Source organism: Entelurus aequoreus, linkage group LG18, assembly GCF_033978785.1.
Source record: "Entelurus aequoreus isolate RoL-2023_Sb linkage group LG18, RoL_Eaeq_v1.1, whole genome shotgun sequence".
Taxonomy (NCBI): Eukaryota; Metazoa; Chordata; class Actinopteri; order Syngnathiformes; family Syngnathidae; genus Entelurus; species Entelurus aequoreus.
Genome location: NC_084748.1, coordinates 32874497 through 32892131, shown reverse-complemented (window position 1 = coordinate 32892131; position 17635 = coordinate 32874497). Strand labels below are relative to the sequence as shown.

General features: G+C 37.9%; 1 protein-coding gene across 3 annotated transcripts in view; it reads left to right on the top strand.

Moving 5' to 3' along the window:
* cfap52 (cilia and flagella associated protein 52) overlaps positions 1–13780 on the top strand; it is a 50285-nt gene extending 36505 nt beyond the window's left edge. For 2 of the 3 annotated variants that reach the window (XM_062027000.1, XM_062027001.1), the window contains exons 14-15: positions 8345–8456; positions 12294–13778. In XM_062027000.1, coding sequence (XP_061882984.1) covers positions 8345–8456; positions 12294–12475 — 294 coding nt within the window. In that variant the 3' untranslated portion in view covers positions 12476–13778. Of the gene's footprint in view, positions 1–8344; positions 8457–12293 lie in introns of all 3 variants that reach the window. The other variant, XM_062027002.1, reaches the window with a different exon arrangement.
* Positions 13781–17635: the final 3855 nt, after the last annotated feature.

Here is a 17635-nt window from a genome sequence, read left to right as displayed (position 1 = left end):
AACATTTTCATTAATTACTATTTTTTATGTAATTGTTTTTATATTGTTTTGCTTTCTTTTTTATTCAAGAAAAAGTGTTTTATTTATTTATCTTATTTTATTTTAATTTTTTTTTAAAAAGGATCTTATCTTCACCAGACCAGGTTGTCAATGAAATCAGATTGTTCAAAAGGGTTCCTAAAACCAGGTCCAGTTCAGATTATGTCCAGGTCGGGCTCAGCAACACACACCTTCACCTATGTACACTGAAAACTAGGGAACACAACAGATTGCATACAATCCACAAAAAAAATTACATTTTCAAAATAAGCACCCATGTACAGTCCAGATCACGTCCAAGTCGGACAAGGCTTTTAAGGAAACATCGGACCATTAGCGACATGTTTTATGCGGCGCTAATGTTGTGGTTAATTTAGCACCAAAAAACACCAGAGGATATCGCAACCATTTTTATTCCATGTGTCTAAGAGGAGCATCAACATTTGCATTTCAAAATATGGGAAATCTCCTGAAAATTGCTAAAAATATATGATTTTACTCCATCACAATAACGTGCAAGCTAATCAGTTTTATAGCAGTTAATAGATTTAAAACATTGTACGGTTTCCTCGTGAGGAACCTTGAAATATTGGTTGATTGGTTGGTTGGTTGGTAGGTTGAAGTTTATTTCAAACATGTATACAGTTTCAATATGGGGCGGTATAGCTCGGTTGGTAGAGTGGCCCTGCCAGCAACTTGAGGGTTCCAGGTTCGATCCCTGCTTCCGCCATCCTAGTCACTGCCGTTGTGTCCTTGGGCAAGACACTTTACCCACCCTGTGCCACCCACACGGGTTTAAATGTCACTTAGATTTTGGGTTTCACTATGTAAAGCGCTTTGAGTCACTAGAGAAAAAGCGCTATATAATTCACTTTACAATATGATACATCACGCATTTTTCTTTTTCTTTACAGCATGTCCGAAAAGGAGTAGGATGGAGCAAAGCGTATTTAATCCTACTCCTTTTCCACTTCATAGCAATTACTAACACGTATGTTAAAGTTAAAGTTAAAGTACCAATGATAGTCTCACACACACTAGGTGTGGTGAAATTTGTCCTCTGCATTTGACCCATCCCCTTGTTCACCCCCTGGGAGGTGAGGGGAGCAGTGAGCAGCAGCGGTGGCCACGCCCGGAAAATCCTTTTTAGGTGATTAAACCCCCAATTCCAACCCTTGATGCTGAGTGCCAAGCAGGGAGGTAATGGGTCCCATTTTTATAGTCTTTGGTATGACTCGGCCGGGGTTTGAACTCACAACCTACCGATCTCAGGGCGGACACTCTACTAGGTCACTGAGTAGGTTCACTTCCTGTTCTTAATTTGTCACACAATTTACATCAATGATTTATATTCTACTGCGATGAGGTGGCGACTTGTCCAGGGTATACGCCGCCTTCCGCCCGATTGTAGCTGAGATAGGCTCCAGCGCCCCCCGCGACCCCGAAGGGAATAAGCGGTAGAAAATGGATGGATGGATGGATTTATATTCTATGAAATATATGATTTATAAATATGGCAAGCATTTATTAACAAGCGGTAGAAAATGGATGGATGGATAATCCTGGGATCCTTCATGTAGCTTAGAGGTGATACATTTTTCAAGCTACTTATCACATTTTCATTATTTTTTTAATACTAAATACTGGTATCATATGTTCTTATGTATGTGATGTAATATTTCTGTTGTAGTTGTAAAAAAAGTATATATAAAATGCCTATATATATATATATATATATATATATATATACACTACCGTTCAAAAGTTTGGGGTCACATTGAAATGTCCTTATTTTTGAAGGAAAAGCACTGTACTTTTCAATGAAGATAACTTTAAACTAGTTTTAACTTTAAAGAAATACACTCTATACATTGCTAATGTGGTAAATGACTATTCTAGCTGCAAATGTCTGGTTTTTGGTGCAACATCTACATAGGCGTATAGAGGCGCATTTCCAGCAACTATCACTCCAGTGTTCTAATGGTACAATGTGTTTGCTCATTGGCTCAGAAGGCTAATTGATGATTAGAAAACCCTTGTGCAATCATGTTCACACATCTGAAAACAGTTTAGCTTGTTACAGAAGCTACAAAACTGACCTTCCTTTGAGCAGATTGAGTTTCTGGAGCATCACATTTGTGGGGTCAATTAAACGCTCAAAATGGCCAGAAAAAGAGAACTTTCATCTGAAACTCGACAGTCTATTCTTGTTCTTAGAAATGAAGGCTATTCCACAAATTTGTTTGGCTGACCCCAAACTTTTGAACGGTAGTGTATATATATATATATATATATATATATATATAGCCAAAAAAATGCTCCTTACTATTAAATTGTTAAGCACTGAAAATGTGTCCGCCGATAAAAAGGCAACCTTTGGAGTGTGTTGACTTACCCCCGAATGCAGCTGAGATAGGCTCCAGTACCCCCTGCGACACCGAAATGGACAAGCGGTAGAAAATGGATGGATGGATGGACTTGGGAGCTTTCGCAATGCAATTCCGCTTTCAAAGTCCGAGCATAACAATGGGAACATACAATCCTTGCGTAAACTACAAAACTTGCATTTCTATGGCATATTGTCGATTATATCACAATTTATTATGCAATCAGCATTGGCCTAAATATGAAGAAAACATCTGTTGGTGTGCGACTCAGTGATGTTTCTGTCACCTACGCTATAAATAACCACAGACTACAATCGCCTTTGTGCGAGACGCGATGCTACTTTGACGGCTGTGAAGCCTCGGGGATGATTAACTTTTCATTCTGTTTAGCGAGAAAGATGTCAACCTTAGCAGTTTTCCATTGAGCTCATATCTACCTGTATATGTCTATACTAATCTATACCAATTATGAAAAGTTGTTTGTACTTAAATGTTGTGCAAATGGAGTCAGGATGAATGCTCAAACATGTAAAAGTAATGGTGTACACCCAGTGTAATCACATAAGACCATACTTGTATTTAAATAGAGGTTTTCACTTGAATGTTGGCCGCTTTATCAGCTTGAACAAACAAAAGCCTTGCCTGGAAAAAAAAATCTGTGAATTAAAAATAAAAAAGTCAATCACATGTAAGTAAATATCATATATTTATGATACTTTAGTATTTATTATTTTAACTCAATTAATTGTTGTTGTTTTTAAAAAATAAATATGCACATGCAAACACTTAAATCAATACCAGGTACTCTTTGCAGTTGAGTAATAAATTAATCAGTGCTGTCAGACAATTTCTTGTTAAAATCCAATTAATCACATTTGTAAATTAAAATTTTAACAGTTGAATATTTGCTTGCATAATCTTAATTAACTTTAAAAAAGTCCCCAATATTTTGACACAAATGCAGTTATATTGTCTGAATGTCCTACACCGACATGTTCCAAAGATTTACTTAAATGCAATCGTTAATTTGCTCAAAACTAGCTCAAAGTTTAATCTAAAGTCATGTCCGAGTTTATTTGGATGCAAAATTAGCCACCGAGCAGAAATGTATTTGGAGGCCCAATTGTTTGTTTTAATTTATGTGAAATGATCTATTTACTCTTTTAATCAAACATGAACTGATTCGATGCATCTTTTGTACTCAAAGAAAGGGAGAAAGATTGTTCAGTAATTGTTTTAGTGCAAAATGACAAGTTTAACATTAAAATAAAAAAAACCATTTGCATATTTTCTTGACATACCTCCGACCATCTTAAATTTGATCCCAGTATACATTTTTTAACAGCCCAGCACTAAGCAATATGACTCTTCTGTAAAATTAGCAATTAAAGTTTTATCAGTGACGGAGCAGGAAGGAGCTAGGAATATGTTTGCGGTAAATTGTTACGTGAAGTGCCCTGTCATTGATTGATGGACATTTTACATGCACTTGTTCATGCAACAGGGGGCCCTAATTAACCTGATCACTGACCGTAATGCAACTAATGTCGCCTTTCGGGAAAACATCCGCGGTTAAGGTAAAGGTGTAAATGAGAGGTCAAAATAAACTGCATGATTTATTCATCTGCTTTTCTACACAACTATTGTGATTATTTGTTGTGATTCATCAGATGAAATAACTCATTGAATTTGACAGCCGTAAAATAAACTCAAATACAAACAAATAAATAAACTACTAGAGTCCTCCTTTTATCACGTCACACTTAAAATATTGCGCTTTCACCACAACCCAGATATATATATTTTTTGGCATATTCTACAAAATGTTTGCGCTAAATTCAGTATTTTAAAGCATAACAAATGGCACAATTACAGTAGTAGTATTACTACAGTAGCATTGGCCACTCAAAACCGATCAGATCGGGCCTGTCAGTATTGTGGCCTCTGATTGGTTCGGCCTCAAGCAGCATTAGTACGTTGGATTAAAAGAGTGTAAAGGTGACTAAAAGGTGTTCTTTCATGTCTAGAGGGTTCTCTTGTTGTTGAAATGCGTACTTAGAAGGACGTTAACAGTTGTTCATGCTCCAGCTATGAAAATATTTGATTTATAACCAATTAACAGTGTCCATCCATACATCCATTTTCTTCCGCTTATCCGAGGTCGGGTCGCGGGGGCAGCAGCCTAAGCAGGGAAGCCGAGACTTCCCTCTCCCCAGCCACTTCGTCCAGCTCCTCCCGGGGGATCACAAGGTTTTCCCAGGCCAGCCGGGAGACATAGTCTTCCCAACGTGTCCTGGGTCTTTCCCGTGGCCTCCTACCGGTCGGACGCGCCCTAAACAGCTCCCTCGGGAGGCGTCCGGGTGGCATCCTGACCAGATTCCCAAACCACCTCATCTGGCTCCTCTCGATGTGGCTTTACTTTGAGCTCCTCCCGGATGACAGAGCTTCTCACCCTATCTCTAAGGGAGAGACCCGCCACCCGGCGGACCAAACTCTTTTCGGCCGCGTGTACCATTGATCTTGTCCTTTCGGTCATAACCCAAAGCTCATGACCATAGGTGAGGATGGGAACGTAGATCAACTGGTAAATTGAGCTCCTTCTTCACCACAACGGATCGATACAGCGTCCGCATTACTGAAGACGCCGCACCGATCCGCCTGTCGATCTCACGATCCACTCTTCCCTCACTCGTGAACAAGACTCCGAGGTACTTGAACTCCTCCACGTTGGGCACAATCTCTTCCCCAACTCGGAGATGGCACTTCACCCTTTTCCGGGCGAGAACCATGGACTCGGACTTGGAGGTGCTGATTCTCATCCCAGTCGCTTTACACTCGGCTACGAACCGATCCAATGAGAGCTGGAGATCCTGGCCAGATGAAGCCATCAGGACCACATCATCCGCAAAAAGCAGAGACCTAATCCTGCAGCCACCAAACCGGATCCCCTCAACGCCTAGAAATTCTGTCCATAAAAGTTGTGAACAGAATCGGTGACAAAGGGCAGCCTTGGCGGAGTCCAACCCTCACTGGAAACGGCAATGCGCACCAAGCTCTGACACCGGTAATACAGGGAGCGGACCGCCACCATCAGACAGTCCGATACCCCATACTCTCCGAGCACTCCCCACGGTCGGATGCCTTCTCCAAGCAATTAACAGTGTATATAATAATATATATGACATTTATTATTTTATTGAAGTATTTGTACTTTACTTTTTTATCTTAATAGTTAAGCAAGATTTTATTTAGCTCTATTTATTTATTATACATTTACTGCATATTTATTTTAAAAACATTTTATCTTCATACGTGACTGCGTGGGTTCCCTCCGGGTACTCCGGCTTCCTCCCACCTCCAAAGACATGCACCTGGGGATAGATTGATTGACAACACTAAATTGGCCCTAGTGTGTGAATGTCTGTGTTGGCTCTGCGATGAAGTGGCGACTTGTCCAGGGTGTACCCCGCCTTCCGCCCAAATGCAGCTGAGATAGGCTCCAGCACCCCCCTGTGATCCCGAAAGGGACAAGTGGTAGAAAATGGATGGATGGATGTCTTACTTGTATTTTAACCTTTATCTCTACTCATGGGTCTTACTATTTTACAGGTTTTAAGTATTTTTACTTTCCAGCGTCCCTCAGAGGGAGCCATCTTCATCAGGGGCTATCAGCCGTGGTGTGGGGGCGCTTTGTGTCAGCGCCCTGGTGGCCATGGTCTGATGACCTCCTGGTGCAGATGGCTCCTGTGATTGTGTTTACTCACCTGTCTCCTCTGTGCTCAGCCATGCAATCATATGTTCATATATGTGCATATGTGTGTGTTTGTGTTTGGTATTTGTGTGCCTGAGTGTGCGATAATGGGGGATCTGGGTCATCGGGGTATTGTTTTTAAGTCTGGAAAGCACTTTGCGTTGCATTTCTTTTATTTATGAAAAGATTTGTATACAAAACCCAAAACCAGTGAAGTTGGCACGATGTGTAAATCGTAAATAAAAACAGAAAACAATGATTTGCAAATCCTTTGCAATCTATATTCAATTGAATAGACTGCAAAGACAAGATATTTAACAATTGAACTGAGAAACGTTGTTAGTTTTTGCAAATATTAGCTCATTTGGAATTTGATGCCTGCAACATGTTTCAAAAAAGCTGGCACAAGTGGCAAAAAAGACTCAGGAAGTTGAGGAATGCTCATCAAACACTTATTTGGAACATCCCACAGGTGAACAGGCTAATTGGGAACAGGTGGGTGCCATGATTGGGTATAAAAGCAGCTTCTAAGAAATGCTCAGTCGTTCACAAACAAGGATGGGGTGAGGGTCACCACTTTGTGAACAAATGCATGAGCAAATTGTTTAAGAACAACATTTCTCAACGAGCTGTTGCAAGGAATTTAGGGATTTCAACATCTACGGTCCGTAATATCATCAAAAGGTTAAAAGAATCTGGAGAAATCACTGCACGTAAACGGCAAGACCTTGACCTTCGATCCCTCAGTCAGTACTGCATCAAAAAGAGACATCAGTGTGTAAAGGATATCACCATATGGGCTCAGGAACACTTCAGAAACCACTGTCAGTAACTACAGTTCGTCGCTACATCTGTAAGTGCAAGTTAATACTCTACTATGCAAAACAAAACCCATTTATCAACAACACCCAGAAACGCCACCGGCTTCGCTGGGCCCAAGCTCACCTAAGATGTACTGATGCAAAGTGGAAAAGCTTTCTGTGGACTGAGTTCCACTTTCCAATTTTTTTTTTGGAAAACCCTGGATGTCGTGTCCTCCTGACTAAAGAGGGAAAGAACCATCCGGACTGTTATTGGTACAACGTTCAAAAGCCAGCATCTGTGATGGTATGGGGGTGTATTAGTGCCAAGGCATGGGTAACTTACACATCTGTGAAGGCACCATTAATGCTGAAAGGTACATACAGGTTTTGGAGCAACATTTGTTACCATCCAAGCAACGTTATCATGGACGCCCCTGCTTATTTCAGCAAGACAATGCCAAGCCACATTCTGCACGTGTTACAACAGCGTGACTTCGTAGTAAAAGAGTGCGGGTACTAGACTGGCCTGCCTGTAGTCCAAACCTGTCTCCCATTGAAAATGTGTGGCACATTATGAAGCCTACAATACCACAACAGAGACCCCGGACTGTTGAACAACTTAAGCTGTACATCAAGCAAGAATGGGAAAGAATTCCACCTAAAAAGCTTCAAAAATTGGTCTCCTCAGTTCTCAAACGTTTACTGAGTGTTGTTAAAAGGAAAGGCCATGTAACACAGTGGTAAAAATGCCCCTGTGCCAACTTTTATTCAATGTGTTGCTGCCATTAAATGCTAAGTTAATGAGTATTTGCCAAAAAAAATAGGTTTCTCAGTTGGAACGTTAAATATCTTGTCTTTGCAGTCTATTCAATTGAATATAAGTTGAAAAGGGTTTGCAAATCGTTGTATTCTGTTTTTATTTACGATTTACACAACGTGCCAACTTCACTGGTTTTGGGTTTTGTAAATAAGGTTTGATTTGATTGGATAAACAAGGAATCTCTGTAAATGAGTAAAAATTATAAAACAAAGTGTGTCACAAGATGACTCTGTATTGCTTTCCTTTTATTGTGTATTTTATGCTTCACACAGTGCAGAGACTCCAGCGGCAATTCCAGCGAATCTGTCAATTTTCTGTATATCACCGTGCCTGCTCCATACTAAAAAGTGTGCATCACTTGTGAAATGTTGAGTGATGTGTGCCGTCTGTCAGTGGAAATGAATGCAAAGCGTTAAAAGGCCCATTATGACTGTCAGAAAGTATTTTGTCTGCTGTGTCGCCGAGCTACGTTCTACATGAGAAACATCTCTGGTCCTTATTGCTGCTATAAAATAGGGTGGATAACTGTCGGCTATCTGTGCAGATCATCTACTGGGACGTGCACGACGCCACGCCAATCAGAGAACTGCAGGGCGTGCAGACGTCGGCCATCAACTGTATGTTCATCACCCATGACGGCAGACACATTGTGACAGGTAATGGACTATAACGCGTCTGTTCCTCACTCTCCTGTCCCTCTGTTACACTTCAGTGATGCAATACGCAGCCATTCAGCATCCTCTTTGGAATCTGGTGTCTTTGAAATAACTGTATAAAAAGTCCAATATTCACTCATAAACCTCCTTGGTTGCCAATTTCATGGGGTGTTTTTAACTTCCTGTCTGCAGTTGTTTATATATTCTATTAACTTGGATTTTTTTTCTTTTTTTCTAATAAAAAGGATATTGCTTCTTTTTAAAAAAAAATTAGAATCCACATAATGACATGATACAAAAAAGCCTCTGAAAATAACTGCTAAAAATGGTGTATTTTAGTTTTATTTAGTTGAAAATATTAGGAGGATTTTGTCCAATTCCCGCAACTTCCCCGCACATTTTGGCATACCAGCGTCATTTTCGCCAATCAAAACGTATGTTGTAACAAATATTTGTAACAATATATCAACTATTTGTTACTACTTCCGGTCCCTGTCTACAGCGCTAGGCCTTCTGGGTAATGTAGTAACGGCGTCCTAGTTTACATGTGATTATATATTTATTCAACCTGTCCAGGGCGAGATAATTAAGAACATGTTTTAATTTGCAATGCTAACCTCGCAAAGAGGCAGCATTTACCTGTTAGAGATGTTGAAGTGTGATGATAATCTCTCATTGTCTCTCATTTATCAACAAAAATTATCTATTTTAACAGTTCACAAATGCTCTCAAAGTGCCGGGTTAAACGTGTCGAAAATTTTCAAGCGTAATACACACATAGAGAGCAACTTGTGGACGACAGAGCAGACATCTAAGGAATCTCAAACTACCGTATTTTTCGGATAATAAATCGCTCCAGAGTATAAAGCGCTCCGGAGTATAAGTCGCACTGGCCGAAAATGCATAATAAAGAAGGATAAAAACATATATATGTCTCACTGGAGTATAAATCGCATTTTTGGGGGAAATTTATTTGATAAAATCCAACACAAAAAATAGATATTTGAATGGAAATTTAAAATAAATAAAGAATAGTGAACTACAGGCTGAACAAGTGCACGTTATATGACGCATAAATAACCAACTGAGAACGTGCCTGGTATGTTAACGTAACATATTAAGGTAAGAGTCATTCAAATAACTATAACATATAGAACATGCTATACGTTTACCAAACAATCTGTCACTCCTGATCGCTAAATCCCATGAAATCTTCTTCCTCGGTGTCGCTTCTGGTATCCTTTCTTTCTGCTGTTCGACTGTCGTTTTCTGCTGCATATTTCACTACGTCCAGCTTGTAATCTGCAGTATATGATTTCCTTTTCGGTGCCATTTTTGTTCAGCCCTTCTCAGTTTTTATAAGTTACCGCCAATGTTGAAATGATCCATTTTCGTAGGTACGGACGTAGTAGCATGTAGCATCTTTTTTTTCACAATACACCGCCACCATGACCCACAATGCACTTGTGCCATGACCCGCCCCCGCATAATTTCTATTGGTTGACGTGTGTGTGACGATTGCTGACGTGTGTGTGACGATTGCTGACATTCGCCTCGTCTCTTACGGGAATGAGATAAATAATATTATTTGATATTTTACTGTAATGTGTTAATAATTTCACACATAAATCGCTCCGGAGTATAAATTGCACCCCCAGCCAAACTATGAAAAAAACTGCGATTTATAATCCGAAAAATACGGTAGTTATTATTTTAAAACAGTACAGTAATTTGACAATGATATCTGAGTATGTGGGGATGTGCGATACCACAGATTTTCTTTTTGATCCGATACCGAGTAAAATTCAGACTGGTATCGGCAACACGGATCCGATACGGATACTTTGTGCAAATGTCGGCTAAAATTGAAAAAGGTGTGTATTTCAAATAACATCTCATAGCACAAATAATATACTATAGAGTTTTTATTTATTTATTTTAAACTCTGAAGTATATTGAGGTAGTGGCGTGAATAACAAAAGAGCCAAACAGAGGACAAAAATCTAAAAAAGTACACAAAAATAGTGTTTCAAACCATTTTAACAAGTAAATAAATACAATAATAAGAGCTACTATTAAAATTAAAATAAAAACACATTTAAGGGAAAAAAAGCAAAAAATCGGAATGTAATGAGAAAAAGCTGAACATTTTAAATCCATAATTAATAATAGTTTACTTAGTCACCTATAACACAAAGTTTTGTCTTCAATTAAATATAAAATCTGTTTATGGCATTAAAAAATATATAATATCCATCAGAATCGCCCCCCAGACTTGACATTTTAGTATGCGGCCATTAGTGGAAAAGGTTTAGACACTCCTGATCTAAAATATTAGAAGATCTCAAAATAAAAATAAGACATACTTAAAAACAAAAACAAAGTTTAGTTAGTTAATTAAAAAATAAAATACAAACTCATGAATTAGTTTTTTGAAAAATGTTAACAACCATAATGTGTAACTGAATATTCATTTTTTTGTAAAGGCAGAATTTTTGACACATTAGGTTATGCAGTTACACAATCATATTTGTATTATCATTATTATTATTATATTCTTACAGGGGGAAAAAACAACAGTAAAAATGTAAGTTTCAATGAAAATTGGTATGTAATGAGATAAAGATGAAATGTTCTAACTAATAATTAATAATAATATGCTTAGTCACCAATCATACAAAGCTGACACAAAGTTCTGTCTTTAAATATGTATTTTTTCCATAAACAAATATCAATATGGCTACCTTGACTTTTCAGTATATAAAGTTTGGACCCCCTCTGAACTTAAGTGTCAAATGTATCAATATTTTGATTTGAGCATCGATATTAGAGCACAGAGATCTGGTATCAGTGGTATCGATATTTCAGTATCAATCCGCACATCACTACTGCCAACTAGTGTACTGTTTGTACGGTATAAAACGAGTAAAATATCAATACAGTATTTCTTTTTCAATTTTTTTCAACTCCTGTGCATTTTTTAGGTCAAGGTTGCAGGGAACACTTCAAACATTGACAACCAATTCATAAAATCACAAATTGATATAATGTTATTGCAAAAAAAATAAAAAAGTTTAAAAACATTGCAACTTTTTGATAAAGCTGCCACAAATTCAGGCATTTTTTAGCTGCAACAATCACAAAAAACGTTAGTTAGAGTAAGTAACTCGGGTAAGAGTTGTACTTTTCCTGTGAATCAAAACAATAAAAAAAAAGTACCAATGATTGCCACACACACACTAGGTGTGGTGAAATTATCCTCTGCATTTGACCCATCACCCTCACGCCCTGGGAGGTGAGGGGAGCAGTGAGCAGCAGCGGTGGCCACGCCCATGAACCATTTTTGGTGATTTAACCCCCAATGCCAACCCTTGATGCTGAGTGCCAAGCAGGGAGGTAATGGGTCCCATTATTATAGTCTTTGGTATGACTCGGCCGGGGTTTGAACTCACGACCTACCGATTTCAGAGCGGGCATTAGCTGTATAGTTTTAATAGCTGCACATTTATATTCTGCATATAAACAAATACATTTAATGAAATTAAATGACATTTTGAAATCAATTAAAATAACAAATATGGGGTGAGATATTTGCCAGTTAGATTAAATCAAAATAAATAGTTACAATTAAAAAAATAACAATAAAATTAGGTTAATTTTTATAAAATTAATGACGATGGAATACACCTTTAGAAATGTGTATATGCCAAACACACTTCATCAAATGTTTTAAAAATAACCGTGTTGCTATATTGCATAAAACAACCATAGTGAAGGTTTCAAAAAAGGGAATGTCTTTTCCCTTGCCTGAATATTTATATCCCTTTTCTGTGCCAGGTGGAGACGACAAGATAGTGAGGGTGTGGGACTACATGGAGGGCACGGTAACCCACGTGGGCGTCGCTCACGGCGGAAGTATCACCAGCATTAAGGTGTGTTGCAACAACAGCACTCTGATCAGCAGCAGCGCCGATGGAGCCGTCATGCGCTGGAAGTTCCCTCACCCCGTTTTGGATTGATGTGGAACTGGGCAAGCAACAATCCGTATGAGCAAATATTATTACGAGGGATGCAGTATTCAGTTAAATGAGATTCACATTGAAATTATTCTCATTACAATTAAATGCAGACGTCTGTCGATGTAAGCACCATGCAGTACAGTATAATACATGCAGATTATATTCGGATGTACAGTATATATTAACATTAAAGATTCTGGTTGAAAGCGGGAGAGAACATACAGTATCTTCCTCATCTGAATCTATTCTCGTGCAAAGACACTAATTTAAATATAGGAGTGCATCAGTTTTCGTTATAAATCCGCTGCAAAAGGTCGGGTGAAATCCAAACAGTATAAAAAAATGAAACAATGAAAATCCAAATCCCAACGCAAACACTTTTTATACAGTAGAGCTGATGTATTCACAAAGCTTTTCATTTGGCCTGCTAAACATCACCCAAATAGGCTTGATGAAACCATTCAAACTAGGCGTTTTGGCACCAGCCGCTAGACTAGATCTGACCAATCTAAGTCTAAGACTGGATCTGACCAATCTACCGGAATTTCCAGACTATAAGGCACACTTGAAATCCTTTTTTTTCTCTCAAAACTCGACAGTTCACCTTATAACAGTAGATGGCAGTCAAACATAAGAGATACGTGCAGACTGCAATATAATGGCAGTCACACACGAGAGATACGTGTAGACTGCAATAAGAATCAAGTAAACAACGCCAACATTTTAAATGTTCCATTGAAAATATAGAACATTACACATGGCGCTCAAAAATCTATCAAAATGTTTTAGTGCGACTTTGGTAAGCTATGAAGCTTGATGGATTGTACTGTGCTTCAACATACGAGTATTATTATGGTGTGTGTATAAGGTAAGGCATATTATCTGGCGTTTTGTTTCACAATGTTACGCAAAAGTAACTTTTTTTACCTGCTGATCTGTATTTGGTATCTGCATAAGTCCTGAAAAATTGCGCGTGTCCGCCTTTGTAGTCCGTGACGACACCGTAGTCGATAAGCTTCTTCTTTTTCTCCATCTTCTTGTTATGGGACATTCATCCTCCACTGTTGCCATTTCTAATATACAGTAGTGTAAAGTTCTTACTTATATTTGCCATGAAAGCGTTAAAACATACCGGTGTAGTGAGTTTACATTATTCACCCAAGGAACTTTAGTTATTAGAGAGTTCCGGTCGGACGTTTTTTCTCGGGACACATTACTGGCGGATGAGGAGATGCTGCTCTGTTATTGATTTAAGTGAAGTCTGAATGTCATTAAAACAGTTAGCTCCATCTTTTGACACTTCTTCCACTCCCGTCCTTGCACGCTACACCGCTACAACAAAGATGGCGGGGAGAAGACGCTGTCGAAGGTGAGCCACGTAAATAACACCGCCCACAAAACGGTGAATCCTGAAGCGACTGTCAGAAAGCGGCTTGAAGATGATCTGTAAAACATAATTAATGCAACATTTTAACCAAAGAACCACCATTACATGTTATGTAGACCACAAGGAAGTGTTTTCAATTCAGAAAAATATACAACAGGCGCACTGTAGTGTTTTTTAAATTTTATATTAATTTGAACTGAACTCGAGGGCCGGTATGGTGTCATCCTCAGACTTGATTTGGCCCCGGGCCTCCCGTTGAAGAGCCCTGCTTTAATAGTTCTATTAAGAGCAAGGCTGTCACCAAATGGTGTTTCACATGTTTTCATGTGATCAGTAACATATTTAAATACTTGCACTGCTAATATTGTACTGAGCAGACAGGCCCTTTCCAATTTCCGGTGTTTTGATTACACTTTGCCCGACTGCAGCGGACTCACCAAACACACACAAAAGCCAAAAGAAAAAGAAAAACACAATCAATGCAGTGATTATGTTCTTTCTTGTATTATAATGGCAGACTCAGAGACATTGGGCGCTTTGTTCATTGGACATTGCAATAAGTTACATTTTTGTTTCTGTGGTTATCATCACATTTCTCTTTATTTGTCACACAGGTACAAACCCTTGTAAAAAAACACAAAATAAACCAATGACTTCACTGAGTTTAGTAACCTAACGTGACATTATGAGATTTTTTGGGGCTTTTCAGAAGAGTACTTTTTACTGGAAATTGTGCTTAATCTCAAAAAATGACCTGCGAGGGCATTTATTGCCTATGATGAGCTGTCAACGCGTTTCCCAACAATAGCGGAATAAGAGCATTAGGGGAAATATGGAAATGCTCTCCCAGACTATCTTTTCCAATAAATCAGCGTATCTGGGCCCACTAAATTCAATCTTCAGCTGCGGCGAGCTGTGAAATCAAGCCTCAAATGATTAGAATTGGAGTACAACGCAGCAGATGCTGGCTCTCTGTCGACAAGAATCACAACTGCACAAAAAAAAAAAAAAAAAAAACGCAATTTATGTGCGGCAGCAACCTTAATGTTACTTAAGACAGTGGCTGGGCTATTTATAGTGTCGTGTGTTTGAGACAGGTGTTTCACACTGACAATATCACATATGCAGATTGTGTGTTTTACTGCCCATCTGCACCATCATATATTTAATATAATACATCTATATACAGGAGCAGTCTTAAGGTTGGACACATTTTCTCATTTGATTTAGTGAGCAAGTGTCTTTGACTGCTACAGTACAGTTTGTCCACAATTTTCTCATTTGATTTCGTGAGCAAGTGTCTTTGATTGCTACAGTACAGTTTGTCCACAAGCTGTGCTTTATTATTAGTTTATATACAGTATATGCCCATGCACGATATTACAATACTTTATGTACTTTAGTAAGGTTGGTTCCTGCATTGAAAAAAAAAAATCTGTTGATATTATGGTAAAACATTGGCAGCTTAGTTGCCATATATTTACTGTAACATTTAAAGTGGTAGATTTTACAACAAAAGACTGGCAGCTTCATGGTACAGTATACGTGCATATAAATACAGTCGTGGTCAAAAGTTTATATACACTTGTGAAAGACATAATGTCATGGCTGTCTTGAGTTACCAATACTTTCTACAACTCTTGTTTTTTTGTGATAGAGTGATTGGAGCACATACTTGTTTGTCACAAAAAACATTCATGAAGTTTGGTTCTTTTATGAATTTATTTTGGGTTTACTGAAAATGTGACCAAATCTGCTGGGTCAAAAGTATACATACATGATCAATATTGGCAATGTAGAAAAGTTACAATCAAATCAAATTAGCTTCATGGCATGGCCTCTTAACTTCATGTGAGTGACTATGTTTGACGACACCAGTTGACTTCTCTGAGCCCATTTAAACAGGGCTCATGTGATGCAGTCATTAGACTCGGTTACAAACGCAACAATGGGAAAGTCAAAGGAATTCAGCACAGATCTGAAAAAGTCAGGAAAGTCACTTGGAGCCATTTCAAAGCAGCTTAAGGTCCCAAGAGAAACTGTGCAGACGATTGTTCGTAAGTATAAAGTGCATGGCACAGTTTTGTCACTGCCACGATCAGGAAGAAAACACAAGTCATCACCTGCTGCTGAGTGAAAATTGGCCAGGATGATCAAGAGTCATGTTATGTATAAGAAATAGCGAAACTATACGGAACACAACCAAACAAGTTGAATAACTAATTATTATAACCTCATTTTTAAAAGTCAGTAACAGAAAATGTGTCAAAAGTACAAATTACCTTTACCTATCCCTTTATTTCGGGACAGAAAAGCAAGGTATGCAAAGTTGTAACATGTTTTATTTTGTACTAACAAAATTAGATATTGAACTATTTATTTTAGTACAAACCATGCATCAAATTAAATTCAACTTTGATGAAAAAAGTACAAAAATGAAGGGTGTCCCAATATAACTTTTTCACTTCCATTACGATACAGATATTGGAGCCTTGAGTATTGGCCGATATCGATCCAATACAATATCAGCAAAAATCATACATACTTTATTTTGTTTTTGGCAACCTATTTATTATTAGCCATCTGGAATGGACTTATGTTGCCTTTCAGTTGAAGTAGAATGGTAATTTGTTTTTGGCGACACCTTGTGGCCACAATAATTTTATGAAGGTAAACTAATGACCTAGAAATTGAATGATGGGACAAGTTTGTTACTGTATACATTTTTTAATATGCAAAGTATTGAGCAAAGGCTGTGAATACTAATGTACATTTGATTTGTTTGTTTTTTTTGATAAATTTGCATTAGAAAAAACTTTTTACATTGTCATTTCAGGATATTGTGTGTAGAATTTTGAGGACAAAAATGAATGTATTCAATTTTGGAATAAGGCTGTAATATAACAAAAGGTGTGAAAAATAATGCACTGTACGTGAGTAAACACGGTGTTGGAGGCTAATATGTACGATTTTAGATGCAAGCCGATATCATTTTGCTGATATCAATATAAAAATGGTTTCACATAAATAAAAAGTGCAACAGGCGGCAGCCTAGTTCATAATCCTAAAACGTGTGTCTCTTGTTCTGGTTATTTATCTTATCGATTTTTGCTGCCTTTCAAAGTAGAATGGTAATTTGTTTTTGGCGTCAGCTGGTGACCACAATTTTATGAAAGTACACTCATGACATAGAAATTGAATGATGCGGACACGTTTGTTACTGCATACATTTTAATATGCAAAGTATTGAATAGTGAATACTAATGTAAATTAGATTTTTTTGTTTTTATCCTTTATAGATTTGCAATAAAAAATAAATGTTTCACATTGTCATTTTGGGATATTGTGTATAGCATTTTGAGGACAAAAATGAATGTATTAAATTTTGGAATAAGGCAGTAATATAACAAAATATGGGGAAAATAATGCACTGTACGTAAGGAAACGCGCTGTTTGAGGCGAACATGTGGTTAGAGCAGTGGTTCTTAACCTTGTTGGAGGTACCGAACCCCACCAGTTTCATATGCGCATTCTCCGAACCCTTTAGTGAAAAATAAAATGTTTTGTTTTCAAATTCAAGACAAAGTTATATGTTTTTGGTAACACTTTAGTATGGGGAACACGTTCTAAGTAACAAATACTTAATTTAGAGTTATTTGGACACTAGGGGAACATATTCTAAGTAATAAAGACTTAATTTAGAGTTATTTGGTTAGGGTCAGGGTTAGGGTTATAATAAGGCCATGCCGAATAAGGCAATAATAAGTACTTAA